This window comes from Cebus imitator, unplaced genomic scaffold (genome assembly GCF_001604975.1).
Source record: "Cebus imitator isolate Cc_AM_T3 unplaced genomic scaffold, Cebus_imitator-1.0 Scaffold59, whole genome shotgun sequence".
In the NCBI taxonomy this organism is placed as follows: Eukaryota; Metazoa; Chordata; class Mammalia; order Primates; family Cebidae; genus Cebus; species Cebus imitator.
In genome coordinates this window covers 533,869-555,944 of record NW_016107374.1, presented here as the reverse complement: position 1 = coordinate 555,944, position 22,076 = coordinate 533,869, and the positions used below count along the sequence as shown (strand labels likewise).

Here is a 22,076-nt window from a genome sequence, read left to right as displayed (position 1 = left end):
GAGGCGCGTCCAACCGCCTCGGGGGTCGCGGGGACAGTGGGGGTCTCGGGCATCGAAGGCCACGGGCAGAGGGGTCTCAGAGGCAGAACGTCCCAGAGAGCAGCTGGGACCTGGGAGCTGGGGGTCAGTCGACACTGGGGGCTTCTTGGCACCCCTCCCCTCTCCGTCCCCAGGGTCAGGATGGCTGGGAGTGGGGGTAGTTCAGCCCCGTGCGGACCACAGAGAAGGGGCTTCAGCAGGAACCCTTGGGAAAGCCAGTGACAGCTGGGAGATCAGGAGGGAACTGTGAGATCCCTGGGCGCCCAGGAACATCTGACTCTGGGTTTCTTACTTTGAGCCGATTTGTTCTTTTCTTTCTAGTTGGTTTTTGGTATTTGTTTTGAGATGGAGTCTCTCTGTCACCCAGGCTGGAATGCAGTGGTGCGATCTCACGTGATCCACCCACCTCCGTCTCCCAAAGTGCTGGGTTTACAGGCCTGAGCCACTGTGACTGGCCTCATTCTTTAATTCTGTCCATTTTTGCTGTATATTTTGATACCTGATTGATTTTAGAGACAGGTTTTCTGTTGCTCGGGCTGGAGTGCAATGGTGCAATCATAGCTCACTGTAACCTTGAACTCCTGGACTCAAGGAATCCTCCTGCCTCAGCCTTGCAGACAACAGGTCTACGTGACTACACCTGACTCATGTTTTTATTTTTGTAGAGATGGGGGTCTTGCTGTGTTTTACAGGCTGGTCTCAAACTTGTGGTCTTAATTGAGTCTCCCCTGTATTAGTCCATTTTCATTCTGCTGATAAAGACATACCCAAGACTGGGAAGAAAGGTTTAATTGGACTTACAGTACCATATGGCTGGGGAGGCGTCAGAATCATGGCAGGAGGTGAAAGGCACTTCTTACATGGCAGTGGCAAGAGAGAACGAGGAACACAAAAGCAGAAACCGCTGATAAAACGTCAGATCTTCTGAGACGTATTCACTACCACAAGAACAGTGTGGGGGAAACTACCCCCTGATTCAATTATCTCCCACTGGATCCCTCCCACAACACATGGGAATTATGGGAGTACACTTCAAGATGAGATCTGGGTGGGGACAGAGAGCCCAACCATATCAACCCCACTCCACCTCCCAACGTACTGGGTTTGTAGGGGTGAGCCATCTCATCTGGCCTTCTGTTTATTAAATATATACACATTTGTGGTTGCCTTGATGAGCTGCTCGTTTATCATTATGAAATCTCTCTCTCTTTCTCTGTTTTTTTTTTTTTTTTTCTTTGAGACAGAGCCTCACTCCACTGCCCAGGTTGAAATGCAATGGCGTGATCACAGCTCACTGCAGCCTGGATCTCCCTGGGCTCAGGTGATCCTCCCACCTCAGCTTCCCAAGTAGCTGGGACTACAGGCATGTGCCACCATGCCTGGCCTAGTTTTGTACTTTTTGTAGAGAGGAGGTTTTGCCGTGTTACCCACACTGGTCTCAAATTCCTGAGCTCAGGTGATCCGCCCACCTTGGCCTCCCAAAGTGCTGGGATTACAGGTGTGAGCCACCGCGCCTCGCCGTGAAATTTCGCTCTTTATCTCTGGTGGTCCTCCTTGTTTCAGAGTCTAATTTACCTGATGTTAAACTAGCCGCGCTAGCCCTCTTTTGCTTACTGCTTATATGGCATATTTTTTTCGTTCATTTACTTTCAACTTATTCATGTCTTTATATTTAAAGTGGTCTTTTGTAGGCAACATATAATGGAGGTTTTTTTAATCTAGTCAATCTCTGCCTTTTAATGGAAATATTTATACCATCACCATTTAACCTGATTATTGATATGGCCGGATTTAGGTCTACCACATTTGTATTCTTATTGTCCCTTCTTTTTTTTTTTTTTTTTTTTTGAGGGGTTTTCCGCTGTCACCCGGGCTGGAGTGCCCTGGCACCATTACAGCTCACTGTGGCTGCCAGCTCCTGAACTCAAGTGATTCTCCTGCCTCAAGTTCCTGAGCTCAAGTGATTCCCCTGCCTCAACCTCTTGAGTATCTGGGACTACAGGTACACACCCAGCTAACTTTTTTCTTTTTTTTTTTCGGTAGAGATAGGGTCTCCCTATGTTGTCCAGGCTGGTCTTGAACTCTTGGCTTCAAGTTATTTTCCCCCCTTAGCCACCCAAAGTGCTGGATTACAGGTATAAGCCACCATGCCCAGCCTATTCCATACATTTCTTCAGCACCTGCTACATGCTATGCATTTGTCTAGGCATTAGCTCTAGTCCTCTTCTTACAGAGCTTCTATTACAGTGGGAGTGATCAGAAATAATCAAGCCAAGATATAATGTGTGTGATTTCAGCTGTGAAAAGTGATGTGAAGAAAAGTAAGGCAGGTAAGAAATAAGGAATAAGAATGAGCTATGAGTCAGGAAAAGCCTTTGGGAAGATGCCATCTGAGCCCACAGATCTGCGGACGTAAGGGAGCAAGCTGTGATAAGGAATAGCATTCCTCGGAGAGGGAATTGTATGTGCAAAAGCATCGCGACAGGCAGGAGAGAGGTTAATAATGTGTCTGGGGTAAGTGAGGAAGATGGTGAGTGGGGAACATGTAACTGGACAGATGGCCAAAGAGCAGGCAGGGCTTGTAGGGCTAGTAACTGACACGACTGGATTTTGTCTCATGTGGGCCGGGAAGCCTTTGGAGGGTTTTGAGCAGCAAAGGGGCCTGACCTGATTTCCATCTTGCAAGCATCATCCTACTGTTGGGAAACGGATTGACGGTAAGCAAGAGTGGAAGAAGGTAGGCCAATGAGGAGGACCCAGTGAAGTGGAAGGGACAGGCTGATCTGGGCTCAGTTTGCCTTTGCATGTGGAAGAGACAGCACTGGTTAATGGATTAGATGTCAGAAGGACCAGCTACGTAATTTTGGGGGCCCTCTGCCAATGAAAAGTGCATGGTTCCTCATTCAAATATTATCTGGAATTTTAGCACAGCTGCAGCAGAGCATTAAGCAAGCACAGGGCCCTTTTATGTGTGAGACCGAAATGTGACTGCCCAGGTGCACACCCGTGAAACCAGCCCTGCACGTCAAATGTGAAAAAGAGCGAACAAGTTCAACTGCACGTGCCTGTCAGGCCTGTCCAGAAAGCAGTCTTTATTAGGGGGGATCTCAGGAAATTGCTGCTTTGATAGATCAAACATGGTCACATGTCAGCTGTTTCCTGTTGGTCATTCTGATCCAAGTCAGGTATTTAGGGGCTCCATGGAGTGAATGTGTCCCCCGAATTAATATACTCAAGCCCCAATTGCCAACGTGGTGGTATTTGGAGGTGGATGGACCCTTTGGGAGGTATCATAATGAGAGTTAATTAGGTCATGAGGGTGGGGCACTCATGGTGGGTGTATTAGTCCATTTTCATGCTGCTGATAAAGACATACCTGAGACTGGGCAATTTACAAAAGAAAGAGGTTTATTGGACTTATAGTTCCACGTGGTGAGAAGGCCTCACAATCATGGCGGAAAGTGAAGGGCATGTCTCACATGGCAGCAGACAAGAGAAAAGAGCTTGTGCAGGGAAACTCCCCTTTTTAAAAGCATCAGATCTCATGAGGCTTATTCATGGTCACAGGAACAGCACGGGAAAGACCTGCCCCCATGATTCAATTACCTCCCACTGGGTTCCTCTCACAATACCTGGGAATGCAAGATGAGATTTGGGTGGGGACACAGCCAAACCACATCAGTAGCCTTATAAGAAGAGGAGAAACATGCCCCCTCCACGACCATGCATAGGCACACACCAGGCGAAGACCATGTGAAGACAGAAGAAGGCAGCAGTCTTCCAACCAGGAAGAAGGCCTTCTCCAGGAACTGGACGGTGCTGTCGCCCTGGTCTTAGATTCCAGCCTCTAGAGCATGAGAAATACATTGTTTAAACCACCCGGTCTGTGGTATTTTGCAATGGCAGCCAGAGTGGACTAGGGGTAGGGGAAATAAATGGCAGGACTGAAGACAGATTAGGGTTCTCAGAGGTCACATAGGGAAGAGGCACCGTGGAGAAGTGGACAGACCCTGGAGTCCTCCAGCCAAGGTGGAGTTGGAGGAGGAGGGCAGTAGGGCAGGAGAGCAGGGAAGAGCTGGAAGCCAGGGCCAGAGGGTTTCAAGAAAGAGGACATGGCCAGCCATGTCCAACATGGCCGAGGTCAGAGAGATGAATGGCCACTGAATTTGGGAACAGGAGGTCTTTGGTGTCCTGGACAAGAGCAGTGTCAGTGGCGTGTTGGGGACAAAAGTTTGAGTGGAGTGGACTGACGGGGAAATGGAAAGAAGATGGGGAGGTGGAGATGATCACATACAATTCTTTGGGTAAGTTCTGGTGGGGCAGTAGCCAGGGAGAAATGGGATGAGCCAAGGGCATTTCTTACTGATTTATAAAATATCTAAGATTTACATAAAGATATAAGAAAGAATAAAGGCCACTCATATGCCCATCCCCCAGCTAAAGCAATAAAACAATTTCAATAGGACTGTAAACCTCAGTGTATCCTTCAAGGGACAATCCCCAACCTTCTCCCGAGGGTAACTATTAACCCAGGTCGTTTTTATTCGCTTGCATTTCTTTATTGTTTTATTACATAGGGACAAATTTATTAGCAATATACTGTTTTGCATGTTACTAGACTTCCCATAATGCTATCATATTGCATATATTCTTCTACAGGTTATAAAGATCACATTGATTCATGTAGCTTTGTTCATTCATTTTCACGACGACAGAGTATTTTACTGAGGCTGTATACTAGAGTTTCTCTATTCTCCTACCGGTGGTTGTCAAGTTTGCTGTCTATATTTTTCCACTACAAACATTGCTGCTAAGCACCCTGGGACTGGTTTCCTCAGGACTGTAACCAGTATGTTGGGTAAACAGATTTTTTTTTTTTTTTTGGAGATGAGTCTTGATTTATCGGTCAGGCTGGAGCGCTCAGGCTGGAGTGTAGTGGCGCAATCTTGGCTCACTACAGCTGGCCAGGCACGGTGGCTCACACCTGTAATTCCAGCATTTTGAAAGTCCGAGGCAGGCAGATCACCTAAGGTCAGGAGTTTGAGACCAGCCTGACAACATGGAGAAACCCCATCTCTACTGAAAATACAAAAAATTAGCAGGGCGTGGTGGTGCATGCTTGTTATCCCAGCTACTCAGGAGGCTGAGGCAGGAGAATCACTTGAACCTGGGAGGCAGAGGTTGCAGTAAGTCAAGATCACACCATTGCACTCCAGCCTGGGCAACAAGAGCAAAACTATGTCTCAAAAAAGAAAAAGAATTTATATCTCCCCCAACAACCCCCTGCTCAGGCAGATGCACTGCCTGAGCCTAGTGCACTGCCACAGCCACTCCGTGGCTAAAAGTTCTTGGTTCACCTTTGATTAAAATAAAGTTACTTGGCCAGATGCAGTGGCTCATGCCTGTAACCCTAGTACTTTGGGAGGCTGAGGCAGGTGGATCACCTGAAAGCAGGAGTTGGAGACTAGCTAGGCCAACATGGCGAAAACTCATCTCTACTAAAAATACAAAAATTAGCCGGGCATGTGGGCATGTGCCTATAATCCCAGCTACTCTGAGGCTGAGGCAGGAGAATCACTTGAACCTGGGAAGCGGAGGTTGCAGGGAGCCGAAATTGTGCCACTGCACTCCAGCCTGGGTGACAGCGATACTCTGTCTCAAAAAATAAAAATAAATAAAAATAAAGTTTTCTTCAGTAATTAACGTGTCGAGCCCATGTAATAGTCAAAACTCTATTGACTAATACACAACGAGGTTAATACATCATTGCTTATTAACTGCTCCCCTCCTCAGCCCTGGCCTTTGCCCTCTCCGCAGGCTGCCTCTGGCCCCCAAGCTGGTAGAGGAAGGGGGTGGGGCGAGCTTTTGTTGTCGCTGGCATCTGGCTGCACTCAGCTGCAAAAGTGACTCTTCTCTGGGGGGGCATATTGACCTCTTCAGAGGGTCACTCGAGGGTCTCACTGGGGGGGTCTCTCATCTGTGGTCCCTCACTTAGGGACCGCCCTTATTCTTGGCCCCTTGGGGCCTCTTGGGAGGCTGAAGGAGGCCCTTCCAGGCACTGCTGCGGACCCCTGGGCTCACAGGTGTGTCCCCAGCAACACCTGGAAGGGCCTGCCTCAGCCTCCCAAAGTGCTGGGATTATAGGCATGAGCCACCGCACCCGGCCAAGAAATCTTTATATATCTGGATTCTAGACTCTTATCCAACATATGATTTGCAAACATTTATTCCCATTGTGTTAATCTTTTCAGTTTCCTGAGTAGTGTCGTTTGATGCGGAAAAGTTTTTAATTTTGATGAAGTCCAATTTACTTTGTTGTTGCTTGTCCTTTTGGTGTCACCTCTAAGAATCCATTGCCAAATCCAAGGTCATGAATATTTACTTGTTTTCTTCTAAGAGTTTTATCTTTTCAGCTCCGACATAAATAATATTGTAATGCAATATTTCAAAAATCAAAACGAATACAAAAAGTCCATGATGAACAAAATATCAACATGTTAAATAAAGGCCAAATCTGGCTCTGCACTTGGTCTACGTCCTGGATTCCTGCAGCCTGGGGCGGGGGCAGATTAAACTAGGTGAGTCCATTGGCTTGGGGCTGTGTGTGGTTGGTGGCAGAGTTCGGACCCGGCTGGTCCAGAGGGAGAAGCCACTACTGCAGGAGACAGAGCGATTTTTCCGCTGCAAATTCTTGAGAAGGGAGGATGGGAGGTGGCGGGACCACCCAGTGAAGCCGGCCCCTAACGCCCAGCGTGTGTGTGCTGTGCGCGCGTGGGTGGCTGCAGACCGCGACGAGATAAACTTGAAAGTGAAGGCCGGGCGCGGTGGCTCAAGCCTGTAATCCCAGCACTGTGGGAGGCCGAGGCGGGTGGATCACGAGGTCAAGAGATCGAGACCATCCTGGTCAACATGGTGAAACCCCGTCTCTACTAAAAATACAAAAAATTAGCTGGGCATGGTGGCGCGTGTCTGTAGTCCCAGCTACTCAGGAGGCTGAGGCAGGAGAATTGCCTGAACCCAGGAGGCGGAGGTTGCGGTGAGCCGAGATCGCGCCATTGCACTCCAGCCTGGGTAACAAGAGCGAAACTCCATCTCAAAAAAAAAAAAAAAAAGAAAGAAAGTGATCGCTGTCCCAGGGCTGCCTGCTCCCAAGGGACCCTGACAGAGGCCGCCGCCCCAGCAGGGTCCCCAGCAAGGAGAAGCCCCTGGCAAGGGGAGAGGGTCAGACCGCGGTGCGCGCATCCCCCGGCCCGCGCCTCCTCCCTCTCGCCCAACGCTCCGGTCCGATGGGGGCAAGCGCGTGCACAGGGGGCCCTAACGCGTCCCTCCAGCCTGGATTCCGGCAGCCCCGCGGCAGGGGAGCCGGCGCAGCCGCCGCGGCGCGGAGTAGGCCGGCTGGGCTTCCGGGGCGGGCCCGGGTCCTGGGCCGGGGCGGGTGTGTCCGAAACCCACCAGTGAGGGAGCGGGAGAGCGCGGCCGCCCGGCCCCCACCCCGGAAGGCCCAGGCGTCCGGAGCTACCCGCAGGCTCCCAGCCGGGCACCATGGCTGCGCTCGCGCCTCTGCGTGACTGCCAGGTACACCGAGGCTGCTCCCGGCCAGGTCCCGCTCGGACCCCGGGACCAGGGCGTGGCCCGGTCCTGGGCGGGGAGAAATCCCGGCAGCGGCGAGGGAGAATGGCAGGAGACATGGCCTGGGCACGGGGCACGGGGCACGGGGCGCGGGGCGCGGGGCGCGAGGTGATCCCTGGGCGCACGGGCGCGTCCGCAGCAACGCCTGGAAGCGACCCGAGGACCTTATTGTGGGGTCCCCACCAAAGGAAATAAGGGGCGCCCGTCAGGGTACTCAGGAGACCCCAAGAGCTCCTAAACAGCGTAGCTCACTGGGCATGGCGTGGGACGCAGGGAAGCCCGCGAAGGTGAGGGGCTCCTTGCAATCCGCCCAGCACGGGAAGCCTGAGCCCATTTTGCTGATGAGGAAGATGGAGATCAGAGGGGCTAGGCGACTTGTGTGTGGAATTTTGAAGGGCTCCTGGTAAGAAGGCCTTGCTCTTCCCTTCTTGCCGTCTGCAGGCCTGGAAGGACGCGAGGCTCCCGCTCTCCACCACAAGCAACGAAGCCTGCAAGCTGTTCGATGCCACGCTGACCCAGGTATGCCTGCCGAGAGAGGCCGCGGCCCTTTCTGTGGAGGTCCAGGGGAAGGTTTTTAAAATGGGGAATACTTTTTAAATTGCACCGTGACCTTAGAAATAGACGGCAGTACCTGTATGCACCCTGTACCTGAGGGCGTGGGAGCGTGGGGACGTATCTCTGATCTCTGCCGCCCACAGCGTCCTGAGAGGGCCTCTGCACTCGCCCTCTTCCCCGGGACTGAGTGGGGGGAGAACAGCAGTGGGCGCCGTGGGGGGCGTTTTGTGAGGGTGCTGGCCTCCCCTGCCTCCCGCTGTGGCCTGCTGAGGGTCTGCGGCAGGGCTCTGCCACCAGGACGTGGATCCTATCCTGGGATGAATCTGTGAGTATACTGCTCGTACGGAGGTGTGCCAAGACCTTCCGCCGCATGACCAGTCATTTCTCCGTCAGTGAAGGGGCCCATGGTTTTAGAACCAGGAGAGGACCCAGAAGTAACATCCAACTAGTTTGTTTGGCAGGTGGGGAAACTGAGGCCCGGAGAGTTGAACCTATTCACTTTGTTGTACCAGAGCAAGCATAGAAAATCAACACCAAGACAAAAGTATGCCAAATTGCAGGGTCTTTATTGCTGTCGGCCACGGAGAACTCACGTCTCTCCAACCCGTGGCCCCGAAAGGAGGGTGTCAAGACCTTTTATGCCTGTAAACCACCTCCTGGGCAGGGGTGAGGGTGAGGGGCTTCGGACATTCCGAGGGCCAGGGGACTTTGGACATTCCGATTGTTACGTAAGTGGTTCACTTACGTAACAAGTAAGTCAAGGTAAGCGTTAGTTTACACATTTTGGCTCACTGCAACCTCTGCTGCCCGGGTTCAAGCAATGCTCCCGCCTCAGCCTCCTGAGTAGCTGGGACTACAGGCGTATGCCACCACGCCCAGCTAATTTTTGTATTTTTAGTAGAGACAGGGTTTCATCATGTTGGCCAGGATGGTCTCGATCTCTTGACCTCGTGATCCGCCTGCCTCAGCCTCCTGAAGTGCTGCGATTACAGGTCTAGGACTTTTAAAAAGAGGCATTTGAATAAAGGACTAGGAATAAATACACTAAATTGTTAAAAATGATGAGGCGCTGGGCACGGTAGCTCATGCCTGTAATCCCAGCACTTTGGGACGCTGAGGCAGGTGGATCACCTGAGGTCAGGAGTTCAAGACCAGCCTAGTCAACCTGGCATAACCCCGTCTCTACTAAATATAAAAAAATTAGCCGGGCCTGGTGGCGCCCACCTGTAATCCCAGCTACTCAGGAGACTGAGGCAGGAGAATTGCTTGAACCCTCGAGGCAGACGTTGCAGTGAGCCTAGATCATGCCATTGCACTCCAGCCTGGGAGACAGAGTGAGACTGTCTCAATTTAAAAAAAAAAAAGATGATATAAAATGAGATTTGGGTAAGTTTTATCTTTCAGCTTTTGTGTCTTTCTAACGCTCTAAAATGAATGTTTACTGTGACTATTTTTAAATGAATGAATAGGAAGCAGAAGTGTTCCTATTCTGACCAACTTTAAGGCTCCTCTTATGGTGGAAGAAGCCGATGTATAGCAGGTCACCTGTCAGGCGGAACCTGCCTTTTTTTTTTCTCCTTTTCTCTGTCTCGTAGGCTGGAGTGCATTGGCGCGATCTCGGCTCACTGCAACCTTTGCCTCCTGGGTGCAGGCGATTCTCCTGCCTCGGCTGCCCGAGTAGCTAGGCCTACAGACACACACCACCACACCTGGCCAATTTTTGTATTGTTTGTAGACAGCGTTTCACCATGTTGGCCAGGCAGGTCTCAAACTACTGCCTTCAAGTCATTTACCCACCTCAGCCTCCCAAAGTGCGGGGATTACAGGCATGAGCCATCGCGCTCAGTCAGAACCTGCCTTTTGATGTTCTTTTTTGGAAATGCAGCATCCCTAGCCCTAGAAAGTGTGCCTTGGGCGATGTGTATTTCATTTCCTCATATGAAGAAAGTTATCAGCCAAGTTATGCCTTCTTTGGGTTAAAGTCCAGAAACAATGTTCTACAAATAAAAACAAATCTGGATTTATTTTTATTTTTTGTTTTTTGAGAGGGAGTCTCTGTCATCCAGGCTGGAGTGCAATGGCGTGATCTTGGCTCACTGCAACCTCAGCCCCTGAGTTCAAGTGATTCTCATGCCTCTGCCTACCAAATAGCTGGGAATACAGGCATGCACCACCACGCCCCACTCATTTTTGTATGTTTAGTAGAGATGGGATTTCACCATGTTGGTCAGGCTGGTCTTGAACTCCTGACCTCAGATGACCTGCCTGCCTCAGCCTCCTGAAGTGTAAACCTGGATTTGGAGTCACACCTTTGTTAGTATGATCCAAGGGCTCTGTGAGGACTTGTTTTGCTTTTCCCATTTCAGTATGTAAAATGGACCAATGACAAGAGTCTCGGTGGCATTGAGGGCTGCCTGTCAAAGCTCAAAGCAGCAGATCCCACCTTCGGTGAGTGACGGCCTCCCTGGGTGCAGGTGCCCCGCTTCATAGATCCAGCCCCTCTCTCTCTTCCTGACCACAGGGACACAGTTGGGATGGGGAAGGCAGGTTGGGTGGTGGCAACTGGGGTGACATTTGCACAGTGGGAGGGAAGATGACAGCTGCCATTGTATTTGGAAAAACAGCCACTCCCATAAAGATGCCAGGTTCTAATAGAAGGTGTTTTCAAGTCTTTTCTCTAATTGCCATCAGTTCTGGAATGAAGATGCTGACCGCATTCTCAGATGAGGAAACAGGGTTGGCAAGAGTAAGACTGGACCTGAAGCCACCCAGCTGGTGGTTGACAGCTGAGATTAGATAAGGCTTCCTGAATCCAAGGCCCAGAGCCCTGGAACATGAGAGATGGCTGCTGCAGCCTCCCTCAAGGGACCAGTGAGACCTCATCCAGAGTGGCCGGGGTGAGGTGGGGACCGATGGCTGACAGAGGCCGGCATGTGTGTACAGTGGGCGTGGGGATGCCAGCACAGTGCATTGCAGGTGTGTGGTCCCAGGGTGTGGCAAGGTTCCGGGCCAGGGAGAGGGCTGATGAGGAGACAGGGCTCTTGGCAGGACAGCAGGGACCCCAGTCTCACCCTGCTGCATCCTGGTCAGACTTAAGGCAGGGGGCTTGTACTGCCCTGGAGAGGACAAACAAGGAAATAATTGGCTACCCCGTTATTTCCAAACCCAGTCGTGGGGAGCCGGGAGCCAGGGGCGGGCTCGGACTCTCTGAGCAGACCTCCAGCCCTTATCAGGGGCTTTGACCACTTGAACCACCAGCTCGGCTGGGCTGGGGCTGACTATTGGAATCACAGCTATTTTCCAGGGGCCGAATGGGTGGTCCTAGAACTATGGTTGGGTCCTGGGTCCTAAGCCTGAGCCAGTGACCAAGTTCCAAATGCCAGTGGACACCCTGGCTCTCCAGAGTGGGGCCTGGGGGCCTGCAGTCCTGCCAGCAAGGCTGCTGCGAAGCCCACAAGGCACATCCCCCCACCCCAACTTTCAGCCCGTGTGAGCAGTGCAGACAGGATCAGGACTTCTGTGCTCCGGGGCCTCCTTGTCCATCCCCTCATGCACCTCATCCGCTGATGCCTCCCGGGAACTGTGTGCTGGCTGTGCTGACAGTGTCACCTGATGAGCCTCAGGCAGCCTCGCGCTGAGTGGCTCATGCAGCGAGGGGAAGCTGCTTTAGACACTGGCACTCAGCAGAATGCCGTCATTAGAAAAATGTTCAAGACTGCTTTTAGGCTTACTGCACACCCTTCTGCCTGACAAGCGCCGAGGCTGAGTTCCAGGCAGTTGGCAGGGCCACAGTGCGCAGCCTACTGCTGCATGGGGTGTCTGTGTAACATGTGGATCCTGGGCTGGGCTCGGCTGGGCTGGACCATCTGAATCACCAGCCATTCTCTTACCTCCCACCAGCGATGGGCCACGCCATCTCGAATGGCCTGGTGCTGATTGGCACTGGAAGCTCCGTGAAGCTGGACAGAGAGCTGGACCTGGCTGTGAAGACCATGGTGGAGACTTCAAGAGCCCAGCCGCTGACAAGGCGGGAGCAGCTGCACGTGTCTGCAGTAGAGACATTTGCCAAGGGGTGAGGGGCCTCCCTGGGCCAGGAGCTGGCACCCTGAGGCTATGCTGGGGAGTGGCAGGGTATCCCTTTCCCAATGCCCTCAGGAGGAGGGCCGGTGGGAGAATGATTCTCCCCCTGGCTCGTGAGATGCTCTGGCGGAAAATCACTTCCTGTCTGTTTTGCTAACCCTGGTGGAGTGCTGAATGAGGAAGCAGTCAGTGAAGAATCTCAACTTAGTGTTCAAAGTAACTTATTTTGTTTCATTAAGTAAATTGTATATTATTTTCATTACAAAAATAATAGGGTCACACTACAGAACTAACTAGGTTAGGGAAGAGAGAAGAAAATATGCTTCTTCTAGTGGGAAATAAGAAGTCAATCAGATTAAATCAAATATGCACCCGTATGCTCCTTGCTCTCACACTGGCTTTCACATCATCGCATTGCCCCCCCCCCCCCCCCCCCCCCCCCCCCCCCCCCCCCCCCCCCCCCCCCCCCCCCGCTGTTCCCCACGCTGGTTCCCTCATTCTCCAAGACAGCCCCTGTGTCTGCTTAGGCAGGCAAGATACGCTGCAGAGTTAGGTGACCTTAGCCGATTGCTCAGGTGCTCAGGGATTCCCAACCCTGAGACGGGAAGTGCTGCCTGGCCTTCCCGGCGAGTCCGCCCAGGTGTGGGTTCCGCCTCGGGGACTTCCTGCAGCTGTCTCACAGCCTCCAGTGGGATGATCTTTGGCAATTTGTTAAACCAGTTTTTTTTTTTTTTAATTGAACTAAAGAGTAAAATTTCCCACTGAAAACAGTTAGTTCAATTAAAAAAAACTAACATAGGCCGGGCGCAGTGGCTCACGCCTCTAATCCCAACACTTTGGGAGGCCAAGGCAGGTAGATCACAAGGTCAAGAGATCGAGACCATCCTGGTCAACATAGTGAAACCCCGTCTCTACTAAAAATACAAAACATTAGCTGGGCATGGTGGCGTGCACCTGTAGTCCTAGCTACTCGGGAGGCTGAGGCAGGAGGGTCGCTTAAACCCAGGAGGCGGAGGTTGCGGTGAGCTGAGATCGCGCCATTGCACTCCAGCCTGGGTAACGAGTGAAACTCCGTCTCAAAAAAAAAACTAACATAGAAACTAATTAAAAAAAAAAATACTCCCGCTGGTGCAGTGGCTCACACCTGTAATCCCAGCATTTTGGGAGGCTGCGGCGGGCAGATTATGCGGTCGGGAGTTTGAGACCAGCCTGGCCAATATGGTGAAACCCTGTCTCTACTAAAAGTACAAAAATTAGTTGGATGTGCTGGTACATGCCTGTAATCCCAGCTACTTGGGAGGCTGAGGCAGGAGAATCATTTGAACCTGGGAGGCAGACGTTACCGTGAGCGGAGATCATGCCATCGCACTCCAGCCTAGGTGACAGGATCAGACTCCGTCTCAAAAACAAAACAAAACAAACTACTTCCATGCAGACCATGACACTGGTGAGAAGCGATGCCTCTTCCATTCCCCAGGTGAGTGGACCGTGTTCAGTGTTGGTGAGAAATCTTTCTCGGTTTCCAGGAACTTCCCGAAAGCCTGTGAGCTATGGGAACAGATTCTCCAGGACCACCCGACCGACATGTTGGCCCTGAAATTTTCCCATGATGCTTATTTTTACCTGGGCTATCAGGAACAGATGCGAGATTCTGTTGCTCGAATTTACCCCTTCTGGACACCTGACATCCCCCTAAGCAGGTAGGTGCCAGCAGGAAATCACCTCATTTGTGTTTCTTAATCTCTCTCTTCTGCCCTAAAAATATGATGAGTCTCTTGGCCGTGTCCTAAAAGTAATGGGACCACTGCTGCTGTTCTCCTACTTCCTTAAAGTTCAAAAGTTTCATTTTCTTCATTTGATTTTCATCCCGCCTGTGAATGAGGTAGCGCCATTATGTATCAGTCAGCATGGGATTGTTTTTGCTGCAGTAAGAAACATCTCCTGGATCTTCTTCCCTAAAGCTTATTTGTTTATTAATTTTTTTTTTTTTTTTTGAGACAGAGTCTTGCACTGTCACCTAGAGTGTAGTGGCTTGATTTTAGCTCACTGCAACCTCCACCTCCCAGGTTTAAGTGATTCTTTTGCCTCAGCCTCCCAAGTAGTTGGGGCTACAGGTGCATGCCACAATGCCTGGCTAATTTTTGTATTTTCAGTAGAGATGAGGTTTCACCATATTGGCCGGGCTAGTTTCAAACTCCTGACCTCATGATTCGTCTGCCTCTGCCTCCCAAAGTGCTGGGATTACACCGTGCCCAGCCTTTCCCCAAAGCTTATTAAAGGTTTATTTTTCACTCATGCTACATGACTACCTTAGGAGGACTCAGGGCTCTGCCACCATATCCTTGTTTCCATCCGGGATCCCAGCTGGTGAAGCATCTGCCCTCTGGACACACCTGTCTCTAAGAGGGAAAAGTGAGCTTTCATGGGGGATTACAATGGCAATAAAAAGTTTAAAATGAAAGGAATACCCTGCCATTCCCAAGTCATTGGCCAGAACTGATCACATGACCTCGCCCACCTACAAGGAGACCAGGAAGTACAGTTCTAGGATGTGCCTGGGAAGAGAGGAGGCCTGGAATGCAAGTGAACACCCCCAGTGACCATCACACAGGACTGACCTCACTGCAGCTTAATTACAGGATAGATGTGAGGTTCAAACAGGTTACTAAGCTGTATTTAGTCAGCGCTCTCCAGAGAAGCACAGAGAGCTCGGAGACAGAGAGAGAGATGGAGATTTATTTTAAGGAATTGGCTCATGTGAATGTAAGGGCTGGCAAGTTGAAAATCTGTAGGGTAGGGCAGCAGAATTTCTTCTACAGACCTCAGTCTTTCTCTTAAGGCCTTTAACTGATCGACGAAGCCCACCCACATGGAGGGAAATCTGCTTCACTGAAATCACATCTAGAAACACCTTCACAGGACTGGGCACAGTGGCTCATGCCTGTAATCTCAGCTCTTTGGGAAGCTGAGGCGGTAGGATTGCTTGAGCCCAGGAGTTCAAGATCAGCCTGGTCAACATGGCAAGACCCTGATTCTACAAAAAGAAAAAAATAGCTGGGTGCAGTGGTTCACGCCTCTAATCCCAACACTTTGGGAGGCTGAAACGGGCGGATCACCTGAGGAGCTCAAGACCAGCCTGACCAACATGGAGAAACCCAGTCTCTAGTAAAAACACAAAAAAATTAGCCAGGTGTGGTAGCACATGCCTGTACGCCCAGCTACTTGAGAGGCTGAGGCAGGAGAATCCCTTGAACCTGGAAGGCAGAGGTTGTAATGAGCCAAGATCTCACTCTGTACTCCAGCCTGGGTGACAGAGCAGAACTCTGTCTCAAAAATAATAATAATAAATAAAAGAAAAAAATAAAATTTATCCAGGCACAGCTACTTAGGAGGCTGTGGTGGGAGGATCCCTTAAGCCCAGAAGTTTGAGGCTGCAGTGAGCTGCAATCATGCCACTGCACTCCAGCCTGGGCAGCACAGCAAGACTCTCTAAAACAATTTTTAAAAAGGCCGGGTGTGGTGGCTCACGCCTGTAATCCCAGCACTTTGGGAGGCCAAGGTAGGTGGATCACCTGAGGTCAGGAGTTTGAGACCAGCCTGGCCAACATAGTGAAACCCCATCTCTACTAAAAATACAAAAATTAGCCAGGTGTGGTGGTGGGCATCTGTAATCCCAGCGACTTGGATGGCTGAACCCAGCAGGTGAAGGTTGCAGTGAGCCAAGACTGTACATTGCACTGCAGTCTGGCCAACAAAAGCGAAACTCCAACAAATAAAAATACTTTTTTTTTTTCTAGCAACATCTAGACTGGTGTTTGACAGAATAACTGGGCACCGCGGTCCGGCCGAATCAATACGTAAAAAATTAACCAACACAAGAACCTAATAGTACCCGACACACAGTGAGCATGCAGTCAATAGCTGAAGTGTTGAGAACTAAATGACCCCGGTAAACACTCAATACATATATATTTTTTAAAAGATAAGTCTGGAAGCCAGTACTCATTGCTTCAGGGCCAGGCATGGTGATTCATGCCTGTAATCCCAGCACTCCGGGAGGTCGAGGCGGGTGGATCATGAGGTCAGGAGTTCAAGAACAGCCTGACAAATGTGGTGAAACCCTGTATCTACTAAAAGTACGAAAATTAGCCGGGCCTGGTGGCACCTGTAGTCCCAGGTACTTGGGAGGCTGAGGCAGGAGAATCGCTTGAGTCTGGGAGGCAGAGGTTGCAGTGAGCACCACTGCCCTCCAGCCTAAGCGACAGAGTGAGATTCCGTCTCAAAAAAAAAAAAAAAAAGACATTGCTTCAATGAATAACAAAAGCTAGAATCAGTCTCCTTGCACAGTAGAGAAGCCCAAATCTTAGTCTCAAACAGAAGCCCCATTGCCCTATTTTGTTTTCACTTAACCCAAGAAACCACAGGAAAGAACACCTTTCATGTGTGAGCGCCCTAGGTACTCGGTGCCCAGTTGCAGATGAGATTGGAAGTGTGGGCTGAGGGTGGTGTCTCACGCCTGTAATCCCGGCACTTTGGGAGGCAGAGGCAGGTAGATCACCTGAGGTCAGGAGTTTGAGGCCAGTGTGGCCAACGTGGTGAAACCTCGACTCTACTAAAAATACCAAAATTAGCCGAATGTGGTGGTGAGCACCTGTAGTCCCAATTACTCGGGAGGCTGAGGCAGGATTGCCTGAACCCTCTACCTCTGGAGGTAGAGGTTGCAGTGAGCTGAATCGCACCACTGCACTTCAGCCTGGGCGACAGAGTGAGACTCCATCTCAAAAAAACAAACAAACCAACCAACCCGCAAGAGTGATCAGAAGTGTGTAATTATTCAGCAGTGTCTTCCAGCCCATCCTGGGCTGGGCCCGGGCTGAGGTTGAGTTGGGCAAGACAGGGCCCATCCTGTGGGAGCTCCGGGTCTGAGGAGGACCCAGCTGTCCACTGAGTACAGTGTAGTCCGGGCAGCCCACAGGTTACGGAGGCTTCCCAGGGAGGTGCCCCTGGGTCATGCCTCTGGGTGGACGTCACCAGGCAGACAGGAGGGAGAGGAGCCTTGTTATTCTCAGTGGAGACCCGTGTTGGTTCTTAGGAGGTGGGAGGGATGCTCACTGAGGAGCGGGCCCGCTTTCTGTGCTGGGTTTGGGGATGATTGTGCGGATGTAACATTCACCTTGCCCCTCACCAGTCAGAAGCATGGAATTGCTGAAAAGCACAGAGCTTGGCATGGGGTTGGGGAGTGTCAGTCTCCTGCGGCTGCTGTAGTGAAGAGCTGCAAACTGGGTGGCTCAGAGCAGCAGACAGGTACTCACAGCTTTGAGGGCCAGGAATCCCATCCAAGGTGTCAGCAGGGCCAGCGCCCTCCAAGCCTCAGGGGCGGGTCCTTCCTGCCTCTTCCAATGCCTGGTGGTGCCCGGAGCTCCCTGAAGTCCCTTGGTTCGAAGCTGCGCCACTCTGCCTTGGTCTTTGCCTGCCGCCCTCCCTCTGCATCTGTGTCTTCACACGGCCGTCTTATATGGACACCAGTCATTGCATTAGAGCCCACCCTAATCCCGTGTGACCTCCTGTAAACTTGACTACCTCTCCAAGGACTGTATTTCCATAAAAGGTCACATTCCCAGTACTGGGCATTAGGACCTCAGTGTACCTTTGGAGGGACACAATTCAGCCTGCTACCCATCCATTTTTTACTCTGAGATCTTTTTTTCTGTTTTTAGCTATGTGAAAGGCATCTACTCTTTTGGCTTGATGGAAACCAACTTCTACGATCAGGCAAAAAAACTCGCCAGAGAGGTAAGTGGGCCCTTCCCACGGTGCCTGATCCTCGGGAGCAGCTGTCAGGTGGACCAGGGCATGTGAGGGGCACCATTCATGTGTGACCCCGTGAGCCCCACTCTGGCCTCACTTCCTCAGAGAGACTGGGGAGCTTGTGTTAGTGTGAGCCGCTGCCGCCTGCCAGGGGCTGTCATTCACCTGTGGCCCCCGGGGTCCCCAGAGCCACGTTCCTTGTCTGACACTGGTTCCACTTCTACAGATGAGACTGATGGGGTGCGGGGAGCCCATGGTCAGCCCACTTACTTGGGGTTGCACAGAGTGGCAGCTCCGGGCTCACAGCAGCTCTGCCTGGCTCTGAGCCCCTTCTGCCCTGCAGGTGTAGGACTGTGGGAGGAGAGGCATGAATCCACGCTGGCCCTTCCTTCCTGAACTTCGCCATTTCTAAGCATCACTCACGGCACTAGAGGTTCAGGGAGCTGAGTGGTGATTGCCAATCATGGTGATTGCTGGGCATCCGTGCAAACCTGGGCCCAGGGCCAGGTGGCAGCCTGCAGCTGGCTGGCAGGCATGGGGTGCAGGTGGTCTCATGCTCTGGGGGTCCCCCTCCTCTACTCCTCTTGCAGAAGTGGAAACTGAGGCCCATGGAGGGGCTGCCATGCACAGGGGAGTGCCAGCTGCTCCTGTGCTGGGCTCTGCATCCACACAGCTCTGCCCACATAATGTTAAACTCTTTGTTGCCCAGATGAGGGGCCCGAGGCTCAGAGAAAGGCTAAGGCTAGAGCCCGCCCAAGGCCAGATGCCTCAGAGATGGCAGAGCTGAATTCCACCCAGGTCACCCGATGACAGCTGTCCTTTCAGCTGCCTGGCCCAGGCGCCGGCCTCCCAACGTCCTGGCTGGGCTTCTTCCCCCAGTAGTTGCCCTAGTCAGCTTGCAGTACCATACCCAGGAGATAGCACTCTTTGGGGCCCATGGGTCGCTGGGCTCTCTGAAGACTGCTCTGAGTACACAATCCAAGACTTGAGGCTCGGGTGATGCATTCTTTGCTTTAACTCTGGTCGAGGCTTGTGGGGACCTGAGTCGCTTTCTGGCCGTCGTGGCTCCATGGCCTGGATGACCGGATGCCACCATTCAGGGATCAGCTGCAGGAACGTTCCTTGGAGAACATGGCAGCTGGGCCCTCCCGTGGGTGGCGTCCATCTGGGCACCTTGGAGCTCAAGGGACAGTTGGAGAAGCTCTGGACAAGTGCAGCTGTGGCAAACCAGATGTGGCAGGCCCCCCCACTGAGGGCAGCCAACAATACATGCAAGCTCAAGCCTTGCAAGGAGCAAGAAGTGGTGGTTGGGGTCCCCGCCCTGCTCCATGGCCCCGCTCTCGCCCCCCGTCCTTTGTCTGGCAGGTGCCAACTCTTCGACTCCACCCCCAGCACCCCACAGACAAGTACTGGGCAGGAAAAGCGGCTACGACGGGGCCAGGGGTGGGAACACATGAGCCATGTGTCTGTAGCCTCAGGCTGGTGAGGGTAGGAGGAGCCGGGGCAGGAGCAGGCAGGCGGTGGGCACAGGCACAGCCATGGAGCTTGGGGTCCTGGAGCTCCAAGCGGCTCGATGGGTGGAGGCTTAGGGAGGAAGCCGCAGGCCAGGAGCCAGGGCTGTAGAGGGGCAGGCGAGGACTGGATTGTGCTGGGCCTTCAGCCTGGGAATGCAGTTTGGACTCTTTCCCAGGGAACCGTGGGAGGGGTCCAGGAGAGGGAGGAAGCTGGTCAGCCCATCAGAGCTGGTGACAGCCACCACCCTTCACTTCCGCCATTCATGAAAGCAGCACGCTTAGCAGGGTCCCATCTCAGAGCCCCACCCCCAGCCTGCTTAGACTGTGCCCAAGTGTCCTGTACTCAGGGCCCTGCCCCGGGGTGCCCACGGTCCCCTGCAGACATGCTTTCTTCCCGTCTGTGTTCCCACATGGAGTGGGCCGGGCCCAGGAAAGCTGAGTGTCGGGCAGAGCAGCAGGGCTTGCTGGGGCCCACCTCCTGCCAAAAGCCTCGCAGCAGGTGCTGGGCCAGGGCAGGGGAGCTTGAGGCTTCTGGACACCTGTGAGAGGCGTGGGGAGACTGAGGCAGTGGGCTGGCGGGAACTCATGATTTGGCATGGGGGACCTGGGCACAGGCCAGGCAATGGGACCTCTGTGAGCCTCAGTTTACTGCTCCATTTTCTTTTTTTTCTTTTTCTTTTTTTTTTTTTTGAGACAAAGTTTTGCTCTTGTCACCCAGGCTGGAATGCAATGGCATGATCTTGGCTCACTGCAACCTCCACCTCCCAAGTTCAAGTGATTCTCCTGCCTCAGCCTTCCAGGTAGCTGGGATTATAGGCACCTGCCACCACGCCTGGCTAATTTTTGTATTTTTACAAAATACAAAAATTATTATTTTTTTTTTTTTTTTATTTTCAGATGGGGTTTCACCATTTTGGCCAGGCTGGTCTTGAACTCCTGACCTCAGGTAATCCACCCGCCTCGGCCTCCTGAAGTACTGGGATTACAGGCGTGAGCCTACTCCCCCATTTTCTAAGCTCCACCTGGGGCTTAGTAGATGCTTAGCAAACATGAGATAGACACATAAATAGAAGAAAGAACAGCTAGGAGGGGAGGATCATTCCATGAGTCCTGCGTGCCTCGCTGGTTACTGTCAAGCTCACAGGTCGTGGGAGTGGCTTTTGTCACGAACTGCGATAACCTCAGAGCCAGCTGTTTCTGCACCCAGAAAGCCACATGTCCTCACGTGTGGTAGTGGGAGGAGGCAGCCACGGCTGCTGGAGCACTTGATAGTTCACACCGCATTCGCAGGGACAGTACCGCTTCTCTAAGAGGAAGGCGGCATCCATGGCCTTTCTGGCAGTAACTGAGGCCCAGAGAGGGCGGGCATGTTTGCAGGTGCCTCAGCTGTACGCAGAAGGCTGCGGGCTTAGGGATGAACCGTGGCTTTGGAAAGACCCTGTCGCTGTCCAGTTGGGTGACCCCAGGCAAGTCGCTTAGTCTCAGCTTCCTCATCTGTGAACCAGGCAGTGAGACCCGTGAGCTGGTGTGCCTAAGCAGGCGGGAAGTGGTGCTGATGGTCAGTGTCTTGAGTCAGAGCCCTGTCCCCACACTTGCTCCACCCTGTTCAGCCCAGGCCCCTCTTGCCCCTTAGAGACCTGTGGCTGCCTGGCCCGGCAGCCTGCTGATCCACGTTATCTGGAATCCTCTTCCCTGCACCCGCACAGGCTTTATCTATGAACCCGACGGACGCGTGGTCGGTGCACACCATAGCTCACATCCACGAGATGAAAGCAGAGATCAAGGATGGGCTGGAATTCATGCAGCACTCAGAGGCCCAGTGGAAGGTACGACGCTTGTCGCTGGGTCTGTTACCTCCCTGGGAAATTCAATGCGCTCCCTTGAGTTAGGCTGAGGCTTTAGGAACAGGAGGAGTTACAGGGCGTGGCTTAATTCTTGGGGTTCCTTCTCCCCCTCCTCTTGCACCTGCCCCAAGTGTTTGGCTGCTGAGCAGAGTGCAGTCAAGATTCTAGTCCACACCCCAGGCCTATACCTTGCCCTAGGGACCCCACCGAGGCTGCTTTGTATTTGGGGTCACCCTGCTTTGTATCAGGGGAGGGTGTGCACTTGACTCCCAAGCAGGGGCTGTGCAGTCTGAGCTGTGCTGGGGGGGACCCTCGGGCCTCCAGATTTGGCCCTGTCAAGGGGGGAGCTGTCAGGTTCTCTCCTCAGGGACAGTGAGGTTTGTTTGAGGTTCCTGAGTGCTGGGCGCTGTCACTTGCCGAGGGTCATGAGTCCAGTTTCCTGAGCTTGGAATATCCTAGCAGGGGCCAGCTCCGAGCACAGCACAGGTCCTACTGTAACACCGCTTCCTTCATACTGAGGGCAGCCTAAGGTAGCCACCAGCATACCACCTGCTCCCCTGGCTCTTGGGGCTTTGCCAGCACGTGCTGGAGTGTGGTCCGGGGCCCG

General features: G+C 52.4%; 1 protein-coding gene across 3 annotated transcripts in view; it reads left to right on the top strand.

The window, feature by feature from the left end:
* Positions 1-7,461: 7,461 nt before the first annotated feature.
* TTC38 (tetratricopeptide repeat domain 38) overlaps positions 7,462-22,076 on the top strand; it is a 27,772-nt gene continuing 13,157 nt past the window's right edge. For all 3 annotated transcript variants that reach the window (XR_001825484.2, XM_017529455.2, XM_017529454.2), the window contains exons 1-7: positions 7,462-7,614; positions 8,110-8,187; positions 10,590-10,671; positions 12,124-12,295; positions 13,830-14,003; positions 18,021-18,096; positions 21,332-21,451. Coding sequence is in view for 2 of the 3 variants with exons in the window: in XM_017529455.2 (XP_017384944.1) it covers positions 7,582-7,614; positions 8,110-8,187; positions 10,590-10,671; positions 12,124-12,295; positions 13,830-14,003; positions 18,021-18,096; positions 21,332-21,451 (735 nt within the window). In the remaining variant the exon portion in view is untranslated. The remainder of the gene's footprint in view (positions 7,615-8,109; positions 8,188-10,589; positions 10,672-12,123; positions 12,296-13,829; positions 14,004-18,020; positions 18,097-21,331; positions 21,452-22,076) is intronic.